Source organism: Cucumis melo, chromosome 4 (genome assembly GCF_025177605.1).
Source record: "Cucumis melo cultivar AY chromosome 4, USDA_Cmelo_AY_1.0, whole genome shotgun sequence".
In the NCBI taxonomy this organism is placed as follows: Eukaryota; Viridiplantae; Streptophyta; class Magnoliopsida; order Cucurbitales; family Cucurbitaceae; genus Cucumis; species Cucumis melo.
Genome location: NC_066860.1, coordinates 31,471,793 through 31,493,805, shown reverse-complemented (window position 1 = coordinate 31,493,805; position 22,013 = coordinate 31,471,793). Strand labels below are relative to the sequence as shown.

At 32.2% G+C, this 22,013-nt stretch overlaps 3 protein-coding genes across 5 annotated transcripts; 2 read left to right on the top strand and 1 right to left on the bottom strand.

Moving 5' to 3' along the window:
• The first annotated feature begins 3,428 nt into the window (after positions 1–3,428).
• LOC103486737 (uncharacterized) lies at positions 3,429–7,707 on the top strand. The gene is made up of 3 exons (XM_008444786.3): positions 3,429–3,824; positions 5,311–5,670; positions 7,058–7,707. The coding sequence occupies exons 1-3, from the start codon at positions 3,582–3,584 to the stop codon at positions 7,541–7,543; spliced, it is 1,089 nt and encodes a 362-aa protein (XP_008443008.2). The 5' UTR covers positions 3,429–3,581; the 3' UTR covers positions 7,544–7,707.
• A 1,634-nt stretch (positions 7,708–9,341) lies between these two features.
• Positions 9,342–13,881, top strand: LOC103486738 (histone-lysine N-methyltransferase ATXR4). 2 transcript variants are annotated; one of them, XM_008444788.3, is made up of 8 exons: positions 9,342–9,758; positions 10,386–10,441; positions 11,233–11,359; positions 12,490–12,559; positions 12,652–12,828; positions 13,149–13,220; positions 13,406–13,525; positions 13,617–13,881. In XM_008444788.3, exons 1-7 carry the CDS (start codon positions 9,357–9,359, stop codon positions 13,522–13,524), a joined length of 1,023 nt encoding a protein of 340 aa, XP_008443010.3. In that variant the 5' UTR covers positions 9,342–9,356; the 3' UTR covers position 13,525; positions 13,617–13,881. The 2 variants fall into 2 exon arrangements, with proteins under 2 accessions (XP_008443010.3, XP_016899663.2); XM_017044174.2 differs by lacking the exons at positions 10,386–10,441; positions 11,233–11,359.
• A 1,220-nt stretch (positions 13,882–15,101) lies between these two features.
• On the bottom strand, positions 15,102–21,676 carry LOC103486740 (carbon catabolite repressor protein 4 homolog 1-like). Of its 2 annotated transcripts, none has more exons than XM_008444790.3 (12): positions 21,025–21,676; positions 18,013–18,700; positions 17,342–17,428; positions 17,162–17,245; positions 16,993–17,082; positions 16,809–16,895; positions 16,409–16,462; positions 16,221–16,312; positions 15,968–16,082; positions 15,731–15,878; positions 15,459–15,618; positions 15,102–15,351 (listed from the first exon to the last, which is right to left on the bottom strand). In XM_008444790.3, the coding sequence occupies exons 1-11, from the start codon at positions 21,180–21,182 to the stop codon at positions 15,473–15,475; spliced, it is 1,749 nt and encodes a 582-aa protein (XP_008443012.2). In that variant the 5' UTR covers positions 21,183–21,676; the 3' UTR covers positions 15,102–15,351; positions 15,459–15,472. The 2 variants fall into 2 exon arrangements, with proteins under 2 accessions (XP_008443012.2, XP_050940026.1); XM_051084069.1 differs by having other exon boundaries at positions 15,102–15,340; positions 21,025–21,666.
• Between the last annotated feature and the right edge of the window lie 337 nt (positions 21,677–22,013).

Genomic DNA, 22,013 nt, shown 5'->3' with positions numbered 1-22,013 from the left:
CTATTTAATTTCACCCTTAAATTACAAGATTCTCATTTTTAACTCCTTGAATTCTCACTAAATATTAACTTTAAATAGGTTATTGGTCAGTATCTATTAATCAATTAAAAACAATTCTGAAGTGTAATTTTAAATTTAATTCTAACAGTGAACATAATAATTAAGTGTAATTTATTTGAATATTTAAAATGAATGAGTAAACATTAAACCTAAATAAGTATTTAATGGAAAACCATAATTAAAGTTTAAAAATTGAAATTTAGATGATAAATTGAAAGAAAAAAACAAATTTTAAAGACAATAAATTAGAACATTTTGAATCAAATCAACTAAATTGAAATTAAAATTAAAAAAACTAACAAATATATTATTTTAAAACTTAGGCACTGATTGGAAAACAAAACTAAAACTCTTGTACAAAAAAAAAAAAAAAAGTATTTTTTTTCTTCTTATAAATACGAACATGGATGGGAATTACACAAATCGATACATTCCATTGAGGTTTGTGAGAATTGAATGAAAAGAAGAAAAAAAGAAATAAATAAAAAAGGGATGTGGACTGAGTATCTGCAGTCCCATTGCCTCGCTTTAAAGCTCCTCCTCCTCCTCCTCCTCCTCCTCCTCGGTAGCCACTCGTGGTGCTATTATATTTTGACTACACAACGTACTCCACCACTCGCCTTTCTCTTACACGCCCCTACTTCTTTTTTCTTAAACTAAAATTACTTTTCCAACCCTATACTTTACTATTTGTTTGATTTTAATCCTTTTCCAAATAATTTATAATCTAAATACCCACATTAGTAATATAAAGTCTCCTTTTAAAATCGACAATAAAATAATAGACCATAATTTAAAGCGTCTAAATTAAGTCAAATTAGATTTTTTAAGAGTATAATTATAATTACCATCACAATTTACTCTTAATTTTTTTTCTCTTTGTTAGGATTTAGGAGACAGTGTCCTTCACACTCTTCTATGGGACATTATTTATTTATTTTATCTTTGAATTTCAAACATAAATTTAAATTCATTCTCAATTTAGATTATTTTTCCAATACCATTACGTGTCGTTTGAAAAAGAATAAATGAAATTATCAAAATTGTGAACCTTTGTTCATGAATATCATTTTTTTGAAATTAGGAACTGTTTTGAGTGCTTTTTTTTTCTTCTTTTTTTCTAAACGCAGCATCTCCCTTTTTAGTTTTATTTTACTCCTTTATTCTTATTGTCATCTTAAAATCATCAAAGAAATTGAATATAAATATAATGATATTTATAAAAATAATTAAAAGATTAGGTATAAATTGTTTAAAAACTATTCTAACCCAAAGAAATCTAGAGAAAAAACTAGGTTAAAATATTATTTTGGTTAGTTCAAACCTTTTAATATATCTTAAATTTTATTTTACCTTCTTTCAATAAATTTTAAAATTCACTCGAGTAAGTGACTTGATGGTATTAAGTTATAAGTCCAAAAATTCAATAATAAGATTGATTGAATGCAAAGAATATTTTCTTCCTCAAATTGTAAATTTTAAATTATTTATTTTTATTTCATTTTAAATTGAGAAACAAAGCTATGAACTAACAAGTAAGATGGCATCATGGCCAAAAAGTGATTTCTGCAGAATCAAAGCTGTAAAGAAGTGGTTTACATTGTATATTTTCTAATTTATATAGATTCCATCTGTAAAGTAACTTCAACACACACACACACAAAAGAGTTACTATTTAATATTGTTTTTGTTATACATATATGATTTTGTTTACAAAATTTAATCATGTGATTTATTGTGTTTTATTTATATTATTTTAAATTTGTCCAATTTGTTAACATGAACAAGAATTACAACAGTGACCTATCATTTACAAAAGAAAAATGCTTGATAAGCAGGTAATTGTTAAACAACCTATTTGAGATTAGGGAAATTGTCTTTTTGAGTAGGATCATGTGAGTATTTTTTATGTAATTGTCATGTGAAGTTGATGGGCTATCTATTTCTAGTTCATTCTTCAATCAAAGTCAACTATTTTTTAATGATTAATCTTCATGTATGATTTATTTATACATATTTAATTCATTTTTATGGTGGACGAGTTTTAATGGTTGTTTGATGTTTGATATTTTATTCTAATAGCTTTAGGGTGCGTTTGATTATCTATGGAAAAAAATATTTATCAATAGTACATTTTCTTTATTTTAAAAAGAGAAAATAATTTTGATTGAATTTGATTGGATAGTAAATTGTAATTTAAATAGTGTAATAAAGTATGGAGTTCACCAAAGTTGTGATTTTCGGTCAATTTGATAATTTATTTTATAAAAAAGTTGGTTTTGATTGATTTCTCTAAAATGAATTATTTTGTAAACCAAGTTTTAAAAAAATACATTTTATGAACTTACCAAACACTACAATTTTTTTTAAAAATAACTTTTCTGCAAATTTAACCACTTTAAAACGTGAATCAAACATATTTTAAGTTTTCAATTATTATAACTTAAGTTTAATTATAAAAAAACTATATAAAAATCTTCGTTGTTTACTACGTTTACTATTTTATAATTGTTCTCCATTTTCATTTAAAATCCGAATTAAAAAAGCATGTATATAATCAACCCAACCTACCAAAGAACATTAGATTAAGAAAGTGTACTTCAACGTAATCAAGTTTAAACAAAAAACAAAATATTGAAAACAAACTTGATTTGAAAAGATTAACCTTTTTTTTCTTGAAAACATTGTAGTAATAAAATATTGAATTTCTAATAAAAGCCGTGTTTGGTAATAATTACATTTTTTTTAACTGTAGTTTTGAAAATCAAACCTATTTACTTACTTGTTTTGTATCAAATATTACGTAGAAAAGTTGCCTCATTAATCAAATTTCAAAAATCACAATCATGCTTTTAATTTTTTTTAGTTTTTAAAATTTGTATTGGACTGTAAAAACATGGATAGTATCAAAATAAGAAATATATCTTACTTTGACACATAGGAGATGTTTATAGACTAAAACTTCAAAAACAAAAAACCAAAAACAAATTATAAAGACATTTTTATTTTTGAAAATTAAACTTATATACGTTACGATATTCTCTAAATTTATTTCTTTGCCATCTAATTTTCATCAATGATTTTAGAAAAATCCAAAATTCAAAAACAAAAAATTGGCTTAATTTTCTTTTTAACTTCCAAATTTGACTAAGAATTCAAATACAGAGAAAATACAAACTACAGTAAGAAATGAGAAAGAAATAGACTTAATTTTGATAAAAATAGTTAACCAATAGGAGCATTTATAAAATTATTAATTAAAAATAGAAAACCGAAATATAGAAAAATATGGGGAGGGAAAAGTAGTGTGGTCGATATAAACGAGGAGAAAGGAATTTAGAAAAAGCGAAAGGAGAGTGAAGAAAACGCGGGAGAGAGTGCGAGTGGGTGGAAGAAGAAGGAAGGAAGGAAGGAGAGGTCGCTTTGAAAGCAGTCGTACACATCAAACGCTTCTTCTTTTTAAGTAACCAACCCTCCCACTCTCTTCCTCCCCCCCAAATTACTCTTTCCCATTTTTCCGAATGAATCGTCTAGCACCTTTATCCGAGGAGCCCATCGACGAACACGACGCTCGTACTCGTAATCGCCACCGTACCACTACCGGAGGAGGAGGACGATCGTGGCGGAACTGGATCAGAACTCATTTCTCCATCCTTTCTTCTGGAAAAAAATCCGATGGCCTTAATGTTCTCCTCAGCGTCCTTGGCTGCCCTCTCTTTCCCGTCTCCCTTCAACCTAACTCCGCCGTCTCCCATACCAATCAGGTCCCTCTCCTTTTCCTTTTTTTCTCTTTACGGTTTCCGTTTAAGAAAATTAAAACATACAAACAAACATATTCTCTCGGGTTTCGTTTCGACTTTGGTTTGTTCGAGATCTCTATTTTTAATTATTTTATTTTTATAATTTTAAATAATGTATTATAATTATTTTGCAACACTTAGAACGTTTTGAGTAAGCAAATTACTGATGCTTATGCTTATTTTGGTCCCACATTTCATATAGGATCTTACACTTCTATACTAACAAAATTTTGTTAGATGTTGGACGGAAATCGGGATCTGTGATGGAAAATTGGAATTATTATGTGAATCACACTATCATTACATTTATTTTATCTTTTGTAATTCATCGATTCTCGTTTTTTTACACTTAGATATTGTAAAAAATGACAAAACTGATCATGTATTTACACTTAAAATTGTGGGTAGATGTTTTTGTCTTCAGTTAAATATGTTTTTTTATTATTTTTGAAGAAAACTCTTTGTTTATATATATAATTGAATGATGTGATAGGAAATTTGAATGTTGTACTTTTTCTTTCTTTCTTTGAAATAGGTGTAGAATTATCTTTATAAATTGAGTAAAGTGGCATTAAGTTTTTGTTATTGTTTGTGAAGTTAATAAAAACAGTCGTGTCTTTCTTCTTTAAATTAATTATATAAATGATTTTTTTTGAACTCATAAGTGAATATATGGCATAGGAGACCATAGACTAAATTCTTTAAAGATATTTTATTTATGCATTATTTATTATTATTATTATTATTTGGGCCTTTGGGAAAGAAAAGAAACTTGTGATTTAAGCTAGAATGTGCTGAAAACCAAAAATGAGTGGTCCAAAATTTATGTTTAATGCAATGATTTTTCCTTTCTTTCTTTCTTTCTTTCTTTCTTTTAATGAGTTTATAAAGTTGTCCCTCTTTTTCAGTCTAGAGGTTACTACGAATTATTTTCTTGAAATTGTTCTATATAAATTTTTAAACCAATTTGAGAACAAAAATAGATGAATAATCTCTTTATAGAATTTTAATAAATATTTCTCAGAAAATAGGTAGGGTACGAACAAAATAAGTTGTATATTTTCTTTTAATTTTTAATTTTGGCCAAGATTCTAATCTCACTAGTAACTCACATTTCTCGAAGGATAAAGAATCTGAAAGAAATCAAACGGAATGCTAATTGAATTTTTACTATAAGACTTGAAAATTACATTCACATATTGTATTTCTTTTTATGAAATTTAATATTATTATTTAGTCAATTTTGGTAAAAATTAACTTTGAAGTCTGGAAGAAAGAAAAAAACTTTGAAGGTTAATTGCGCAAATGGAAATATAAGAATTAAAGTTGAACAAACTAAGTATGAGGACAGTGATATTTTAACTTATCAAATTTGTGTCACATAAATTTGTAGTTTTTTTTGTTTTAAAAGTGAATAAATAATTATAATAAGATATTGTTTTTTGGGTAGGTTTCGTCATCGTCTCAATATATCATAGAGCATTTCGCGGCAGCTACGGGGTGTCGGAAGTTGAGGGGGAGAGTGAAGAACATATTTGCGACGGGGAAAATAACGATGGGAATGGCGGAGGAGGTCAGCTCCGGCGGCGGCGGAGGCGGAGGAAGAGGAGGAGGACCCACAGGCGGTGTAACACGAAAAGGTTGTTTTGTGATGTGGCAAATGATTCCGAATAAGTGGCTGATAGAGCTGTCTGTGGGAGGCCACAGCATAGTGGCCGGCAGCGATGGCAACGTCGCTTGGAGGCACACACCTTGGCTCGGCTCTCACGCCGCTAAGGGCGCCGTTCGCCCTCTCCGCCGTGCTTTTCAGGCAAGTCTCCAATATCCGGTATTATTCATTTTTCACCTTTTTATCAAAATTTGGGATCTCCCTTTTGATGAGAAAGAAATTGAAGCCAAATTGACCACATATAATGTCTTTACCATCAAATTTCAAGCCAGTTATGTTTGGTCATCCCATTTCGTAAAAAAGTCAACGTAAAGCGAAAATTATTTTCAAATTTCAATTTAAAATTTAAAAGCTTGAAAAAGTAGTTTCTAAAACTTTTTTTTTTTGATAAATAAATGAGATCTTGCTTCTTAATTATACTTTTTTATTTTGTTGATGGAAATGGAACTAATGTTTCCATACTTTGATTTTAAAAAAGTTCTACTTGTGTAATGGATAAAAAATATTTGGATGCATCTTTGACTAAAATCAATTTTTATAAGTCACATCGTCGAATGTCTAATTAAAATTGGCCGAATGTCAAAATATTTAAAAAGTTGTATGTTGAGGAAAATGCATAAAAATCGATACAGGTTGTAGTTGCATCCAATTATTGCTCGGTAACATATTTCATGGACTTCGAAACAGTAGACTTTCAACAAGTTTGGATGTATATTCTCAATTAGTTTTGCTACTATTTTTTCTTCTACATGTGGAGTTTGGGAGGAATACTTCATAGCTATAGCCCCCACCCTCCACTAATATTTTCGAGAGCCTTCACTTATCATCTCTAGACCCTACCATTTTTTAGACCTAAAAAAATGTCTTAAATTATTAAAATTTACATTTCTAGTCTTTTTTTTTTAAGTCTTTATCACTAGGACCATCCCTTAGGAATTGTGATATTAATTTAACCAGAAGAAGAAGAAGAAGAAGATGATGATGATGATTTATTAGCATTGGTTGCAAGTTATTGTATTTCAAAAATGATTATTTTAAAAAAGCTTGTGCTTTTTAAATTTATTATTTCACAAATTTCCATTCTTAAATAATTACAATACTAATGATTGTAATTTAAATAATAATAAGTAGATCCCTTTATTTGTACTTCGTAGAAAGTTTTACCCTAAAAATAATTGAAACACTCCAAAATAGTCCTATCCAAAATATTGTTGAAATTCATGGGAAAAGAAAAGAAAAGAAAAAGAACTTTAATGATTATTTTTACTTTTTATTATTAAAATTTTTATGAAAATGATATTTGAAGATACAAAGTATCAAAATCAGTGGATTAATCTTAAGCCAGCTAAGCAAACTCGATTGCTTTAAATAATTAAATTTCTTTTCTCTTGGTCCATAATAATAAATTAACTCAATACAAATTACAAAGTCAGAATGTCGTTTCTTAATTAAGAAAAAATAAAATCAATGTTGGAAGACGTTGACTTTGACTTATAATTACTTTATGCATAATTTTCTTTTAATACAGGGATTGGACCCTCTAGCAATTTCTGAAATATTCTCTCCAGCTCAGTACATGGGAGAGAAACAAATCATGAGTGTTGATTGTTTCGTATTGAAATTGTCAGCCGAGCAGACGGATCTGGCTGATCGAAGCGACAATACAGCTGAGATGATCAAACATGCAATCTACGGTTACTTTTGTCAAAGACGTGGACTTTTGGTCTACTTGGAAGATTCCTCATTGACTCGAATTCAATCTCCTGGATCTCACCCCATGTATTGGGAAACAACCATGTCGACAAAAATCGACGATTATCGAACAGTTGACGGTGTTATGATCGCCCACTCTGGTGAGACTGATGTCATCATTACACGCTTTGGAGACGATCTTAAAACGGGTCCTATGATCACACGATTGCAAGAGATTTGGAGTATTGATGACGTTGCGTTTAATGTTCCAGGATTGTCTATGGATAGTTTTATCCCACCTAAACAGGTTCAAAAAGATTGAGCAAGTAGTGAATCGTTATTGGATGTCGTCGCTTGATAGATCAACAACTTTGACTTGATAGATGAAAGTTTAGGTTGGATGAGTTTAATCCGTGATTAAATATAAGCGTGTATGATGCAAAAAGTTAAAAAGAATATAAGGTGACATATATGTTAATAGTCTAATGTTTTCCTTTTCCAAAAAAAGAATAGAGAAGTAAAAAAGAGAGGAAAATTGCTTCCATAATGTTTGAAAAGTTTTGATTTAATGTTTAGTGTTTCAAAGTTTATCAATCTCTGGTTGGTGGATGTTAAATTCAAATAGCATAAGAAAACCAAATCACTGAGTAAAAATTTTTAGTCAAATTAAAAGGTCACATTTAAACAATTTTAACTTGAGTTTTATGGTTCTTAATAAAAATTCAAACGATTAACTTTACAAAAAAAAATAACAAAATTTAAACCCAACATTTTGAAAATAAAAACCAACACTAAAACAAGTAAAATGTACATGTACAAAATAAAATAGACATCATAGAATATTATTGAAACTGAAACTAAAACTAAAAAAAAAAAAAAAAACTTATCATCACCAAATCAAAATTTAGACACTTTTTTTGGGTAAAAATTAAAATTGAAATTAAATGAATATTATTTGAAAGGGTAAAGAAAACTTGCAATTATTATTAAATAAAGTTGAGTGATGGAGACATAAGCTAATAAAATATTAATAGACTATGAAAGGGCAATCTTTGCCGGATCTATGTCTTTGAGAGAATGTGATATGTCTAATCCAATTATTAATTTTAAGAATAAAAGAACATTATGATATATTTACGGTTATAATAAATCTAAGTTAATTTGTAAATACTAACAACAATTTTCATTTTCATTCATCAACATAGATTTAAAATTTTCAATCTAAGGCTTGACAATCAATTGGGGAAGTTTTGTTTGCATAGTGTCTTTGACCCTACAACTCAACGGTCTTACTTATTGAAGTCAATAAAATTTTTAAGTATTTAAAGTCATTCAAAATACGACTCTTATTGAAAGCTTTTATCATTAAAGCTTATAGCTACTATATATATTGCTTAAGTTTACAAATCGAAATACCTACGAGAAGCATATTCAAAGGTTATTTTAGCAAAAAAACGATCAATAAAAATTTAGAATTTGGAGTTGTTGGATTGAAAAAATAAAGACGATAATATGATGCACACTTTATAAATGCTTCGCGTGTCTTTTAACTTTTTTTTCTATATATATATATATATATTTGATCACAAACAAAATCAAAATAAACTTTAAATTTCGGGGATAGTTACAAATATAACAATTAAATTTAAAATAATTTAATATATATCAATAATTTTAAAAATTACAAATATAATAAAATCGATCAAAGTCTAATAAAAGTTTATCCTGCACATAAACTTTCCAATATTTACGTTATATATTATACTTTTCCAATAGAATAGTTGCAAATGTAGTAATTATATTTAAAATAATTAAATATATAGCAACATTTTTTAAAAATTGTAAATATAATAAAATATGTCAAAATCTATCGATGATAGGAGTGATAAACTATGTAGCAAATGTTGGTCTATTACTGATAAACCATAAGAGTCTACCAACGATAAAAGTATAGACTTTGCTATATTTGCAATTTTTAAAAAATATTGTTACATACTAGATAATTATTATAAAAACTCCTACCCGAAACACACTTTTGCTAAGATTGGGCCATCTAATGGACCGGCCCAGTGAAATATCAACCCATGAGCCCAAGTAAGCCCAAATTCAACTATTTCGTCTCTAATGTCTCCCAGATGGAGTACACCGTAGAGAGAGAAATGGCGCCGTGTTCCTTGTTGCGTTTCGGCCGTTGGATTTCCCGGTTCAAATTCCCGTACTCTCAGGCCAATCCATTTTCCTCTCTTTCACCTTTCTCCTCCTCCGCCGGACTCCGCGATGCCGATTCTGCTGCTCCTGGAGGTCCGCCACCTATACGAGTCTCGCTCACCGATTCAGCCGGTCGAGGTGTTTTCGCCACTCGAAAGATCGGCGCCGGAGAACTCATACACACAGCCAAACCACTCGTTGCACATCCTTCACCATCTTCTATTCACTATGTGTGCTATTTCTGCTTGCGGAAACTGGAGAGAAATGCTAACGTCGACTCCGATGCTCGTGCATCATTCTGCAGTGAAGAGTGTGAGCAACATTCCAAGGTATCAGTACAATTATATTCTCCACTGTTTTAATTAGGTTAATCCGTTTTAAATTTTGTTTGATTCTTGATCTGTTCTGTGTTAATTTTATTTTGTGAAATCACCAGCCGTTCTTACACGAATTCTTTTTCACCTGCTGCTTCGGTTGTACGAATTGCCTGCACGAACGTTTCGATTAAATCGTATTTATGAACTTATTTTAGACTCAACTGAGTATTATTCTCTCTCTGCTGCCTTATTCGACGTTCGTTCAGAAGTTTGTCCTATGTGCGCCACGTGTTTGTTGTTTTGCTTCTGAAAGTGATACCACTTATCAAATTGTCATTTCTCTTAAATGCATTTGAAAAATTTTATGAATATCGAAATAAGAAAGTTCTTATATTAGGAATTAAAAAAGTTAAAGGAAGAACTTGATTTTTTTCAAGTGGTTCTTTCCTTTGGATCCGAAGCCAAAGAGATGAATTTGGATTTTGGGAATTTTAGAATTGAAAATTTACCAGTTGGAGAGTTGTTTATCATCTTTGTCTTTTATCTGCACTGTACATGGAGAGAGGAACAGCAACCGTATTTTTCCTCTCTAGGCGTGGGTTGGTTAAGTTTCATTATGTATATGGATTTTTCTCTTAGGTTTTCCACGATGTTGAAATGGAAGCAGACTGGTCAGACTACGACAATTATTGCAGGTGCATTAAATTTTCCATCATTTATGGCACCAATTAATTTTATGTTTCCCACTGTACATATATGCATTAGCAAATTGATGATTTATTGGAGTCAGTACACTGACTGTAATTTAGAGTATCTAAAGAGAAATCAAAAGATTTTCTTGTCTTTAAGGCTTGATGATGTGATTGATTTGTGATATATGGGCCGGCCCCATTGTGGTTGACTAACCAAGCCATTGACAGAATCTCTTTGGTATTTAGTTTTATAGGCTTCACTTTCCAGCTCTAGTGTTAGTTGTCTGTTTTTTCTTTATTACATAGGACTTCTTGTCCTTTTTCCCCCTCTTGGGTAATTTTCTTTTGTCTTCTATTCTGTATTTTCCCGTGGATAAAGACTGCTGCGTTAAGAACAAATCTTAGTTTCATGACTGCAAATAAACAATGTCGTTGGGAAATGATTATTTCTGAAGGGAACTCAATTCCCTGTTTGTCAATCTACTGTTATTAGTATTTTTTTTGTGCCTTCATGGAATAACTTTCTCATGAGTGTTTTTCTTTGTCCCATTTTTTCTCCTCTCTTTTAACCTTATTCATGATTTTCGGGAAATATAACACCTTATATAAAGTGACAATGTTTTTAAGCTACCAAGAAATTTGACATGCGAGGGTAGAAAGCTGAACAAAATAGTCCATATACTGATAAACACGCACATGGCTTTCAATGTGCCTTCTATATATGAATGACTAGCTAGTAACTTTGTAGTGGTACATCTAAAATGTCAAAAACGTGTGTTTATGGCTTTTTCAAGGGAGCGAGGGTTAAAATATCCTCTTTTGGTGAAGCGATTAGCTTGTATGGTCATATCTGGAGCTGTCTCTTCTGACCTTCTTGACATACTTCAACCTTCTCGTTTGTCTACTGATATGGTTTTGGAGGTAAAGATATTTCACATGTTTTGATAATTTCATATTGGATGAGCTCATATGATTGATTACTTATTGGTCCGTATCCAGCGGACAGCTCAATAATTTGCTGATATTACATTTAAGTTTAGTTTGAATTCAATGATGGATCTGGAAAATATATTGACAAGGGGCTAAAAGAAAAATATGAAAAATAAATTACACATGTAAGACTTCAACCTGAATTAGAAGGGAGCTAACAAATAAAGTAACCACTAAGTTACTTACAAGAATTGAAAATTAAACAATTTTTTTTATATATATTATATAAAAACAATAAAGTTGAGGGGGCTCAAACTCCCTGGACTTATACTAAATCCGCCGGTGTTTGAATTGGTTTTATTACATAAAGAAATGACAATACATATTTCACCTTAGAAGCGAGCAATTTCAAGATCTTAGTCGGTGTACTCTTTCCTACTTCCTTGGATGCACTATTGTTTTAGTTCATTGAACTTTTGATTTAAATCATCAATTCCTGATATTCTTTTGCAAGCTCGATTTTGGAGAACAAGTTAATCTTTCATTGAATTTTAAGTACGCATATATTCTCTTGGAGTTGGAAGGAAGGCTGCAAAGTACTAAGTACACCAAAAATAGTCTTGGAACAAGTTTGATAAGAACTGAAGCACAGAAAACGCCAATTATAATTGCCTTCAAGGATAAGTAATCAAAAAAATAAATATCCTTCTTCCACAGTGAAATAGTGGTGCTCAAATTGAAGTATTAAGCTAAACCCAACCTCCCGGATTATTGCAAATTTATTTTCAAGCAAGTTTCGTTTCATTCCACATCCAATTGTGTCAGAAAGATGGCTGCTGGTTAGCACTCCACATGTCATAAATGATGAATCTCCTCTAAATATCTCCACCAGTAGTATGATGTTGTCCACTTTGAACCTAAATCCTTGCGATTTTGGTTTTGGTTTTGTCTAAAAGATCTTATATCCTTAGAGATAGTTGTCCTTAAGTTGCATTCCCAACAATGGTGTTCATTTTCTTTTTCTTTTTTTCTTTTTCCATTTCATTAAAATTCTTGCTTTTAGCTTAAATAAAAATGTAGGCGTATGTATTTGTTTGAATTTATTCATCTGAAAACTTCAGTTAGAAGAAGGATACAACTTGCTGAGGAAAGCCTTGATCAACAAAAACATCACAAATGGACGGATGCTTTGTATCCTACTATATATGCTGGCAAAGACTTGTGACAATATTTCTTGTCATGCTATTCTTTCCCCGCTGTTGTTGACTTACATATATTCCAAGTTTTAACTCAAGAATGGTATACTGGAGTTCTCGCACGAATTCGTATCAATGCCTTTCGAATCGAGTTGGCTGGAGGGTATGAAGATCTTCATTCTCTTGCAGCAGCCTGTGTCGAAGCTGAAGCTGCCGTTGGGAATGCTGTTTACATGCTACCATCTTTCTATAATCATGACTGTGGTCAGTGCTACCTCTGCTTACATGTTCGCATCATTCCAATTTAACCCCCTCTTGTTTAGTTCCTTTCTCCCAAGTATCTCTTTTTATTGAAACATAAAACATGTTGAATAGGAATTGTTGACATAACTGCCACAAAGTTCTCTGCTTGCACTTGTTATCTGAAACCGTTTCTTTTAATTCATCGGTAAATGTCGACTGCTGTTCCACATTAGGGAAGATACAAAATTATGTAACAGGACATGGGGAAATAAAGCAAAAGAGAAGAAAATCCGACTAGCTGAAGCTTTAGTGCTAATGTCATGAGGATGTGTTTGTTGCAGATCCAAATACACACATTATATGGATAAATAATGCAAATGCGAGATTGAAGGCCCTCCGTGACGTTGATCCTGGTAAGTTTCTTGTGTTTCGTCATAAATTCAAGGAGGTATACAACAAATCAATGTAACTTTTTTAACAACTACAAGAATCCAACTTGTTTAGGAAATCTATATTTGCGGAAGAAAAGAAAAAACATTGAGCGTATGCCTTTTGTTTAGAGAACTAGTAACTACAACAATTGTTACTGAAATGACAGATGAAGAGCTTCGGATTTGCTACATTGATGCAAGTATGGACTATGACGCTCGTCGAACTCTGCTGCACCGAGGGTTTGGTTTTATTTGCAACTGTGCACGGTGTTCGTCTGGTGATTAAGGCGAGTTTAATTGTTGGTACATCTAAAACTTTTCATATATAGAATGCTCATTTTAAACAAAATTGTTGACTTTGCTTCACTTCTCAATTAGGTATTAATCCATATGGTTGTAGATGTGGCCATAAATCAACCTTATTGGTGATTCTGTTATGGCTTGGCTTCTCCTGGTGGCCTATGGGAAAGGACCAAAGCCTCCAATATCTGAAATTTGCGAACATTTTTTAGATGTGAATGGAACAGAAGGTAGAAATGTTATCCTTTCAAATAATTCTTATTGAGTGTGTTGTTCTATGATTGCTAATTAATGTTAGTTTTCGACGATATACAAAAATGGGAAGTTCAAAATTTAACCGCCATGTTTTAAAGCGTTTTCAAATTTAAGTTAGATTTAATTTATGGTATGTTTGAGATCATCTAATATGATTAAAATCACTTTTCATTTCGATTATAGAAAAATTGCATTTAGAATTTTAATTTCTTAATGTTAAGTTAGATCTAATTGGTTAAAGGACAGAAGTGATATTAAGATGGGTTCAAAAAAGTGATTTTAACATCTTAAAATCACTTTCTAGCATGCATTTAATTTAACATTTGGGAAGTTTCCAATCCTTGAAGTTTGAAGTCTATATATTTGATCTTCAAGCTTGAAAACAAATACCTTAGTCCTTGAAATTTGTCCTGATGAATGATTATTACAAATTTCAAACTTAACGAATAAAAGTGCATTTTACCTGATTTTCTTTGAGTAAATTTCAATTCAAAATTTCATTCCCGTTGACGATGACTAAAAATGAAAAATGAAAAATGAAGGCAATTAGTGATGGATGCTACCACCATTTTAAAAACTCCATACACGTTCCGTTCTATTCTCATTTTTGTAAGCCTCGCAACGTTGTTACTTTCTAAGTTTAGTTATTCCTCAATTGATTAAAACCCCATTTCATTTATTATTGACTAGTCTAATCTCATTTTTTTTTTACCTTATAAAAATAGTCCTTTCCATTATATGTCATTTTTTTTTATAAAATTATAATTTTCTACTCGATTCATAAAATATCTTAAGTAGAGATGCCATTAAAAAAATTATTGTCTGCTGTTGTAATAAATCCATCCTTAGAATTGGGTTTAAGTGCTCAGTTAGGAAAGATAAAAATAACAATATGGTATATATATATATATATATATATATAGATATATAAAAGAAACCACAGTTTTAAAAGTAGAACAATGAGCGGTAAATCAAACGGGATACTTAAATTGAACAGTCAAGTCATCGATCAAACTTAACCACACCACTCATTCTCTGCGTGCATCTTAAACCCTACGATCCTTCAATTTCCCACCCTTACCATAAAAAATAATTATAAAAAAAAAAAAAGGATTAAAAATGAAAGAAAATAGCAAAGTGAATATAGCCGTTAAGGCACCATCTCTCTCTTAGAAAGATCACTAGAGAGAGAGAGGAGCAAAAGATTGATTTGTGGATTAGCGCCGAGTTTATGAGATTGGTATAGATTTTGAGAGAGAAAGAGAGAAAGAAAAGAGGTGTGTGTGATTGAGAAGCAATGGGATATAATTTTAAGGCATTGAAAGATTAAAAAAACTTTTACTATGGAGAAGAAGGAAGGTACCAGAAATACAAAAGCAGATCTCATCATAGTGAGGGAATGATCGATCTCTCTCTCTCTCTCTCTCTCACCCGCTTGGAGATAACAATTTGATCCAAACACCATTTCTTAATAGATTTTTTACCATCCCTTTTTCCTTCCCTTTCTTTGCTGCTGGCTTTCGTGCTTTTCTTCCACACACACACACCTGAAGAACAACTACACACACAACACAATTAATTCGACTTTTCATGCAACCAAATCATGCATAATAGATAAATAAATTCTTATTTAAAAAAAAAAAAGAAAAAAAGGGAGTTAGTTACCTGCACTATTTTGGTTAACGTCTAGGCCGAGATTTGCACCGGAACTCGGCAAGAAGTGCTATATGATCGGAGGACCACACTGGAGATGGAAGGGCTGTATCTTTCCTCAAGCTTTCCTCATCCAACAGCTCTAACAAAGACTCCACTGTTAAAGTGTCCGCTGGTGAAGAAACCAAAAATAAATATTTACAAATGAGAAAAAAAAAGAAAAAAAAAAAAAGAATATCCCAGTTTGATAAAATGAACAGCAGCCGGAAGGGTGAGTATTGTACCTGTGTAGAAAATGTAGTCCAGAGTTCCGATAAAATCTCTAGTACAATTTGTAAATAAGGGTTCATTTGTTGTAGGATCCAGTCTTTTCCTCTGCTTATCTAAACCGATGCCAACGCCCTTTATTGCGAAGGATGAGTAAGCACTAACCTGTGGAGAAATCATTGTTTCGTTATAAAACAGGGAAGATAACTTCAGTGCTGGTTTAGATACATTGACAATGTTGAAAGAAGAATTACCAGAGGTAGCTGATGTGACAATTTGCTATGTGGTTGACATAGATTAAGAGGATCTACAGCTAAATCTGGATGTGTTGGTTCTACCTTCCCCCTAGCAAGAAGATGATGTGGAGCACTGCAACAAAGTTCAATGACTAAGACAATTAGTTGAACATATCCCTTTTTTTTTTTTTTTTTTTTGCCTTTTATCCCAAATAAATAATGATAATAATTGTACAGATCATTGTATGATCCTATTTGTCAGAAAACAAACCTTCCAGGGACAGAATTAAAATCCCCACAGACCAACATTGGAATATCTGCACTCACGGCTATTTTCTCCAGACCTTTCAATAGAGTATGCACCTAGTTTCCAGAATGTTAAACAAGACTTAGATTCATATTCAAGGGGGGAAAAACCGAAGGAAAACATGATAACGTATACAATATAAATAAATTTACCTGCCAGAGCTTGACATCTTTTAAATCTTGGTTCCCATTAATATGCGTATTAGCCTGATAGGAAGTTAATAATAAAATATATAAGCATGGGAGAAGAGATGGGAAATTGCAAGCTTGGCTCCCCCGAAGAAAGGCCAGAAAATTACACAAGAAACCAAAAAAGCCAAATGTTAGTAGAAAAGCATATCAAACAGCAAGATTGAAATTAACAGAACACAAGTGTCTAAGGACAGTCAAAACCCACGTATTGTCTACAAGAGAACCTCTGGGGAGAAAATAGGCTTAAATAATAATAGAAAATTAAGGAGCCTCATCAAATTATTAACTAGCAATTATATTATAAAGCAACAAAAGCAAACCATAGACATTGCCAAATAGATAAGAAATCAAGAATTTTTACCACACAAACAAGCTGCCTCTTTCCTGGATTGTCAACCGTTGGTGTGCTGAATTTTGATTCAAGAACTACGATAAGTGCAACATCATCCTAACAACCGGTGCAGTAACAAATAATGTATTAGTTCACAACACCCTGTGCAATCAAAATGCCTGGACTAGTGGGGAAAGAAGCACAAGAAAATCACCTTGATTAATCTGTTTAAAGCATTTCTCTTTTGAGCAGTTAGAATAGTCGCTGGATCAGTTAAAGATTGTGCAGCTTTGTTGAACTCAACCTGCAAACATGCCAGAGAACAGTTAGGATGCAGCAATATCACGTTTTAAAGAAAAACACTTTCTCAAACACTTCTTAACCTCATATTTTTTGACATGTGCAAATCTATCTCTACGGAAAAATGTTGCACAGCCATCAATAGTTTGAATATTCCCATTGTAGACCTGACGAAAGACAAATACAGTGGATGAGAAAACAGATAGACCTCAAATCTATTTGTATATAAGGAGTGTACTGCAATCGGCAAGCGTGAAATAAACCTCGTTGGTTTTTCTCTTATAAAGTGCCTGATAACCATGTTTGTCAAGTTCAGGAGCAAAAAATTCCACAAAGTGATCGCTCTGAACCTGTTTACAGACGATGAACAATGCATAGTTCAAACATTCAATAGTTGACCAGAAAATAAAAATAAATAATAATAATAATATCAACATTAAAAAGTTATCAAATTTTTCAGAATGGTGTCAGTTGTCACATTCGATCTTGTGAATTAACAAAGGTAACCACTTCCAAAAGAATAAACAAGAAAAACTAGATAGGTTTTATCCCCACCCCAACCCCCCGACCTAAAGAAAAAAAAAACTAGAACTTTGCTCTTTTATAGTTTCCTTGGACCCATCTTTTACAAATCTCAGTATTTTGGGTACTAGACATCCTATAATGTTGAATGAGAAATAAGCTTGATTGTCATCTTTCTGATTTTTTTGAACTAAACTTTCATTAAAAATATAAAGAAAAATATAGCACAAAAAGATAAAGCCCACAAAATTTTCTGAATAAATAAAATGCTTATAATAAAAAAAATTTAAAAATGCTTAGAGAACATGAATTGCAATGTCAACAAAGCAAACTTCTAGAATCCCAACATGCCACTGATGCTATGGTAGCCAAAATTTTATTTATTCACGGACATGAAGACAGTAATATTTACCTCCTGAAGACAAATTATATCTGCACGATAACCAACTATTTCCCGAAGCAGATTTTGCCGGCGATATGGCCATGAAAGGGCCCATGAAGGGCAATAACTGAACGCTTCATTTGTGGCATATACATCAGCCAAAATATTGTAGGAAAGCACAGTAAACGTTCCTGAAGATGATACTCGACCATCCAAATCCAGCTTTCCCATCACATCTACCCCATTAACAGGTATTACTCGACGTGGACTAGGGGATGGAGCTGGAATGACACGAGAAGTTAATACAGTAAGTGGAGATGCCACAGGTAACATCGTTTCCACATCCACAACAGCACATTCAAACTTGAGGACCTGGCCAATATCTTCAGCAGTTGGTGTGTAACTCTTATATCGTCCTACTTCTAACCAAGTTTCCACGCCTGTCTTTTGTGTAACGGCTGCAGAATTGTTGTTATTGTTATTATTATAACGTCCAAATAACTCTTCCTCTTCATTACCATTTTCATTCATAGCACTTGCAGCACGGTCATGTAGGACACGATGATGCTGCCAAGAATCTGAGAAGCATTTGGTGGTGCAGTGATAACTTTTAAAAGCAGGGATTTTGGCTTTAACACAACCTAAACATTGCAAAGTGGCTGCCTCAGAAGGATGTACACTACAAACAGCAACTTTTTTATCACTTTGTAAGCGATACCTGAAAAGAATTTATTGTATAAAGTTTAACATCAGCAGAGCATCATTTCAACAAAATGATAGATGTCACAGACCATAAAAATTCCTAATTCTTATGCAGAGAGAAAAATAGATCTTGAAGAAAAGCTAAACTATTAGATTGACAAAATGAGCTCCATCAATGAAACTATTTCCTATTGAGGGACAAAAAAATATTACTAAAAAAGGGCCCAAGTGGTATAACATTTAAGGGCCACCTTCTGCCTTTGCAGCTCTAGGATTTTATCAACAATCCAATTCATCATCAATTTTCATCAAGATGTAGAAAACATTAGAAATTTAGAGGGCAATAAATCCATACACAATCCAGAAATACATCTTGCAATTTCACATGAAATGGGATCCTGATTTGAAATAACTTAAAAGGTTGGTGTAAACCATCATAAAATAGTTTATTCCAGAATGAGAAATGTCGCAATCATCAAAATTAGAAGAGAGCCTTCAAAATAGAAATCCCCAACAAAATACTGAACAAATTTCAATAGCCTAATTAAATCATAACCACCAGCAATTTAAAGAGCATGCCTAAAAATCTGTAGGGTGTAGTCAGTACACCTAACTTGCAGCGCATTTTGGCCTAAAGAGGCACACACATCAGAATAAATACACACACACAAGAGTGATGTTGAGAAAAAAACCTTCATTTTCAAGTAACCATTTCTTTAATTCCTCATTATCTCATCAGTCATAGTTCATTCATATACTATAGTTCTGTTTTTTTTAATTTGTACTTCCTAAAAAACATCACTTTTCTGTGTTTTGCACTTTTGCCTTAAAAATAATATTGTGCAACATCGATCCCTACAAGAGAACATATGCAGGCTACTAAGAGCATTATTGACAAAAACACATTGGTTTTAAGGTTTTAGTCCGTCCTAGGTTCAAATCTCTCGAGCTCACCTTCGTATGGGAAAACATAGAAGAAGAGGAAGAAGAAAACAATATTGTTTTGAGGAAAGGAAAATGGGATTCATATATCTATCCAGAATCATCTTCTTTTTTACAATTATTCATTTACAAATCCACTGCACAGCCCAACATGTGAACTTGTAGTCTCTTCCGATCCAATCAATTCTTCATTTAAGTATTGATGTTAGCATGTGCTTTTTTATAATTTCTTTCTAAAATCCACAAGACTCCAGCATGAAAAAGAAACTGCTATATTTCAGCTTCAAGGCCTCCTCAAAGCAAGGAAACTCTACATAACCGAAGCCTCCTGTCCCTCCAGACCTAGATTGTTCCCTCTACCTTCCCTTCCCTGAAAACTCTTTTTTATCCATCAAACTAAGAGAAATACTTTCTATGCGGGAATTTCATCCATATATGGACAAAAGTTCAGCAAATTTCTGATGGAAAAAGATTGATTTATGTGCCTTAAATTTTACGCTTTTGTTTTAATTTTGACTTTTTAAAATAGATAAGAATTGAAACTACACTCGAGGGTGTTTGGACCACCAACTTGAAGTCGAAGTTGGAGTGGGTTATTATAACTCACCCCATGTTTGGGGCTCCAAAAATAACAATGACGTTTATAACTAATTATAACCTACAAAGTATCATAAATATTATTTTGAAACTCTTTTTGCTATAGTATTTACTACTTTCTACAGTATTTACAATTTCTACTTATCCTCTTCCTCCTCTTTGATAGAGTGTTTGCACCCCCAAACACATCTATTATAACTCATAAATTATAATAACCCCAGACTACAATAACCTACTCAATGCCTCCTGAGTAGTTAAGATGGTATTCAACCCAGCATGATGGCCCAGATTTACTCATAACCAACTGAGAAGAGAGTTAAATTCTCTATCTGCCACACGCCCTCTTCACCAGCTTTCCAAACGACTAAAAAACAAATAATAAAAGGGCAGCAACGCCTTTGGACATGTATAAAAATACCGACGGAGTAGAATACAACCATTGGCATCTTTATATGTCAAGCTGACAATTTCATTCATATTATTTGCTACATTCATAAATCGTAATCATGGCCATTTTTCCTAATTGTAGGAATATAGAAGAGATAACAGCAGAAATGGCGTTTAGAAATTAATCTCACCATACAAAAGTCAAAAACATAGTCATTTCGATACAAGCTGTCTAAAGAGTAGCACCAAAATAAGTTCGAAGTTAAAAGAAACCACTAAACCCCAAACATATCCAATTGTGGTACAACGACCAACAGTCAAGACACTGTAGAGTAGTAAACAACCAATAGACAAGAATATCACGAACGGAGAAGAGAACCAATTCAAATTCCGCAATGATCGCCAGGAACTTACCATCTGTATCTCAGAAATTGACCATCAAGAGGAGCCGACTCAGATACATCGTCAGTACTGATATTCTTATCGGGGCGGCGATGGAGAACGTAGGGCGTAAGTTCGCAGCCTACAATAGGAATATCAGAAGGCAGGTGCACGCGTACCACGCTCAGCATACTTTACTCTCGTCAATCGACACAACGCGGCATAGAAGAAAAACCGAAAACAGTCGCAGCTTCACAAAAACCAGAAAAGGCATCAAGAAAGCGGATTCCCGGCGGATCCGCCATTTACAAGAAGACGAAAACCGCCAGAGTTCAACGAGAAGAGGAGGACTCCGGAAATCAAGAATTGGAAGAAAGAGGTGCGGATCTTGAGAGGAGGAAGTATGGAAATGGAATCGGGAATTTGAAGAGATGATTTGGAGAAAAAGGAGGAAGAATGAGATGGATGATTAGGGTTTTAGAGAAGAAGAGGAAGAAGAAGTGAGAGTGGAATTGAAATTTTTTGTTGATGTGTTTGTTGCGATTTTAATGCCTTTTTTTGAGAGAGAAGAGAGAGCTGGGGAGTGGGGAAAGGGAGGGATTGTTAGGGGGTTTATATACTACGACTTCTTCTTCTTCTTCTTCTTCTTCTTCTTCTTCTTCTTCCTTCTTTCTTTCTATCCTATTTATCATTTCTTTGCTATATCATATCATATATTATTATGTGACGTTTTGGGTATTATGCTAATTCCTATTTCCCTTTCTTTTAGACTACTTTGTGACTAATAAAAAGTTTCTTCCTTAATTTTCAAATTCATATAAATTAATTTTTTTTATATTTTTTTTCAATTGGATTTGAATTTAAAGTTTAAAAGTTTGGATCAATTCAACACAATTTGAATTTATATTATTATTTTTATGATATCTTTTTAAGTTTGAAAATATCTATTGCAAAATTTTAGTTATTACTACGTGTTGTAAACAAATTTAAGGATTTTAAGTTAATAAAAAGAAAAAAAAGAC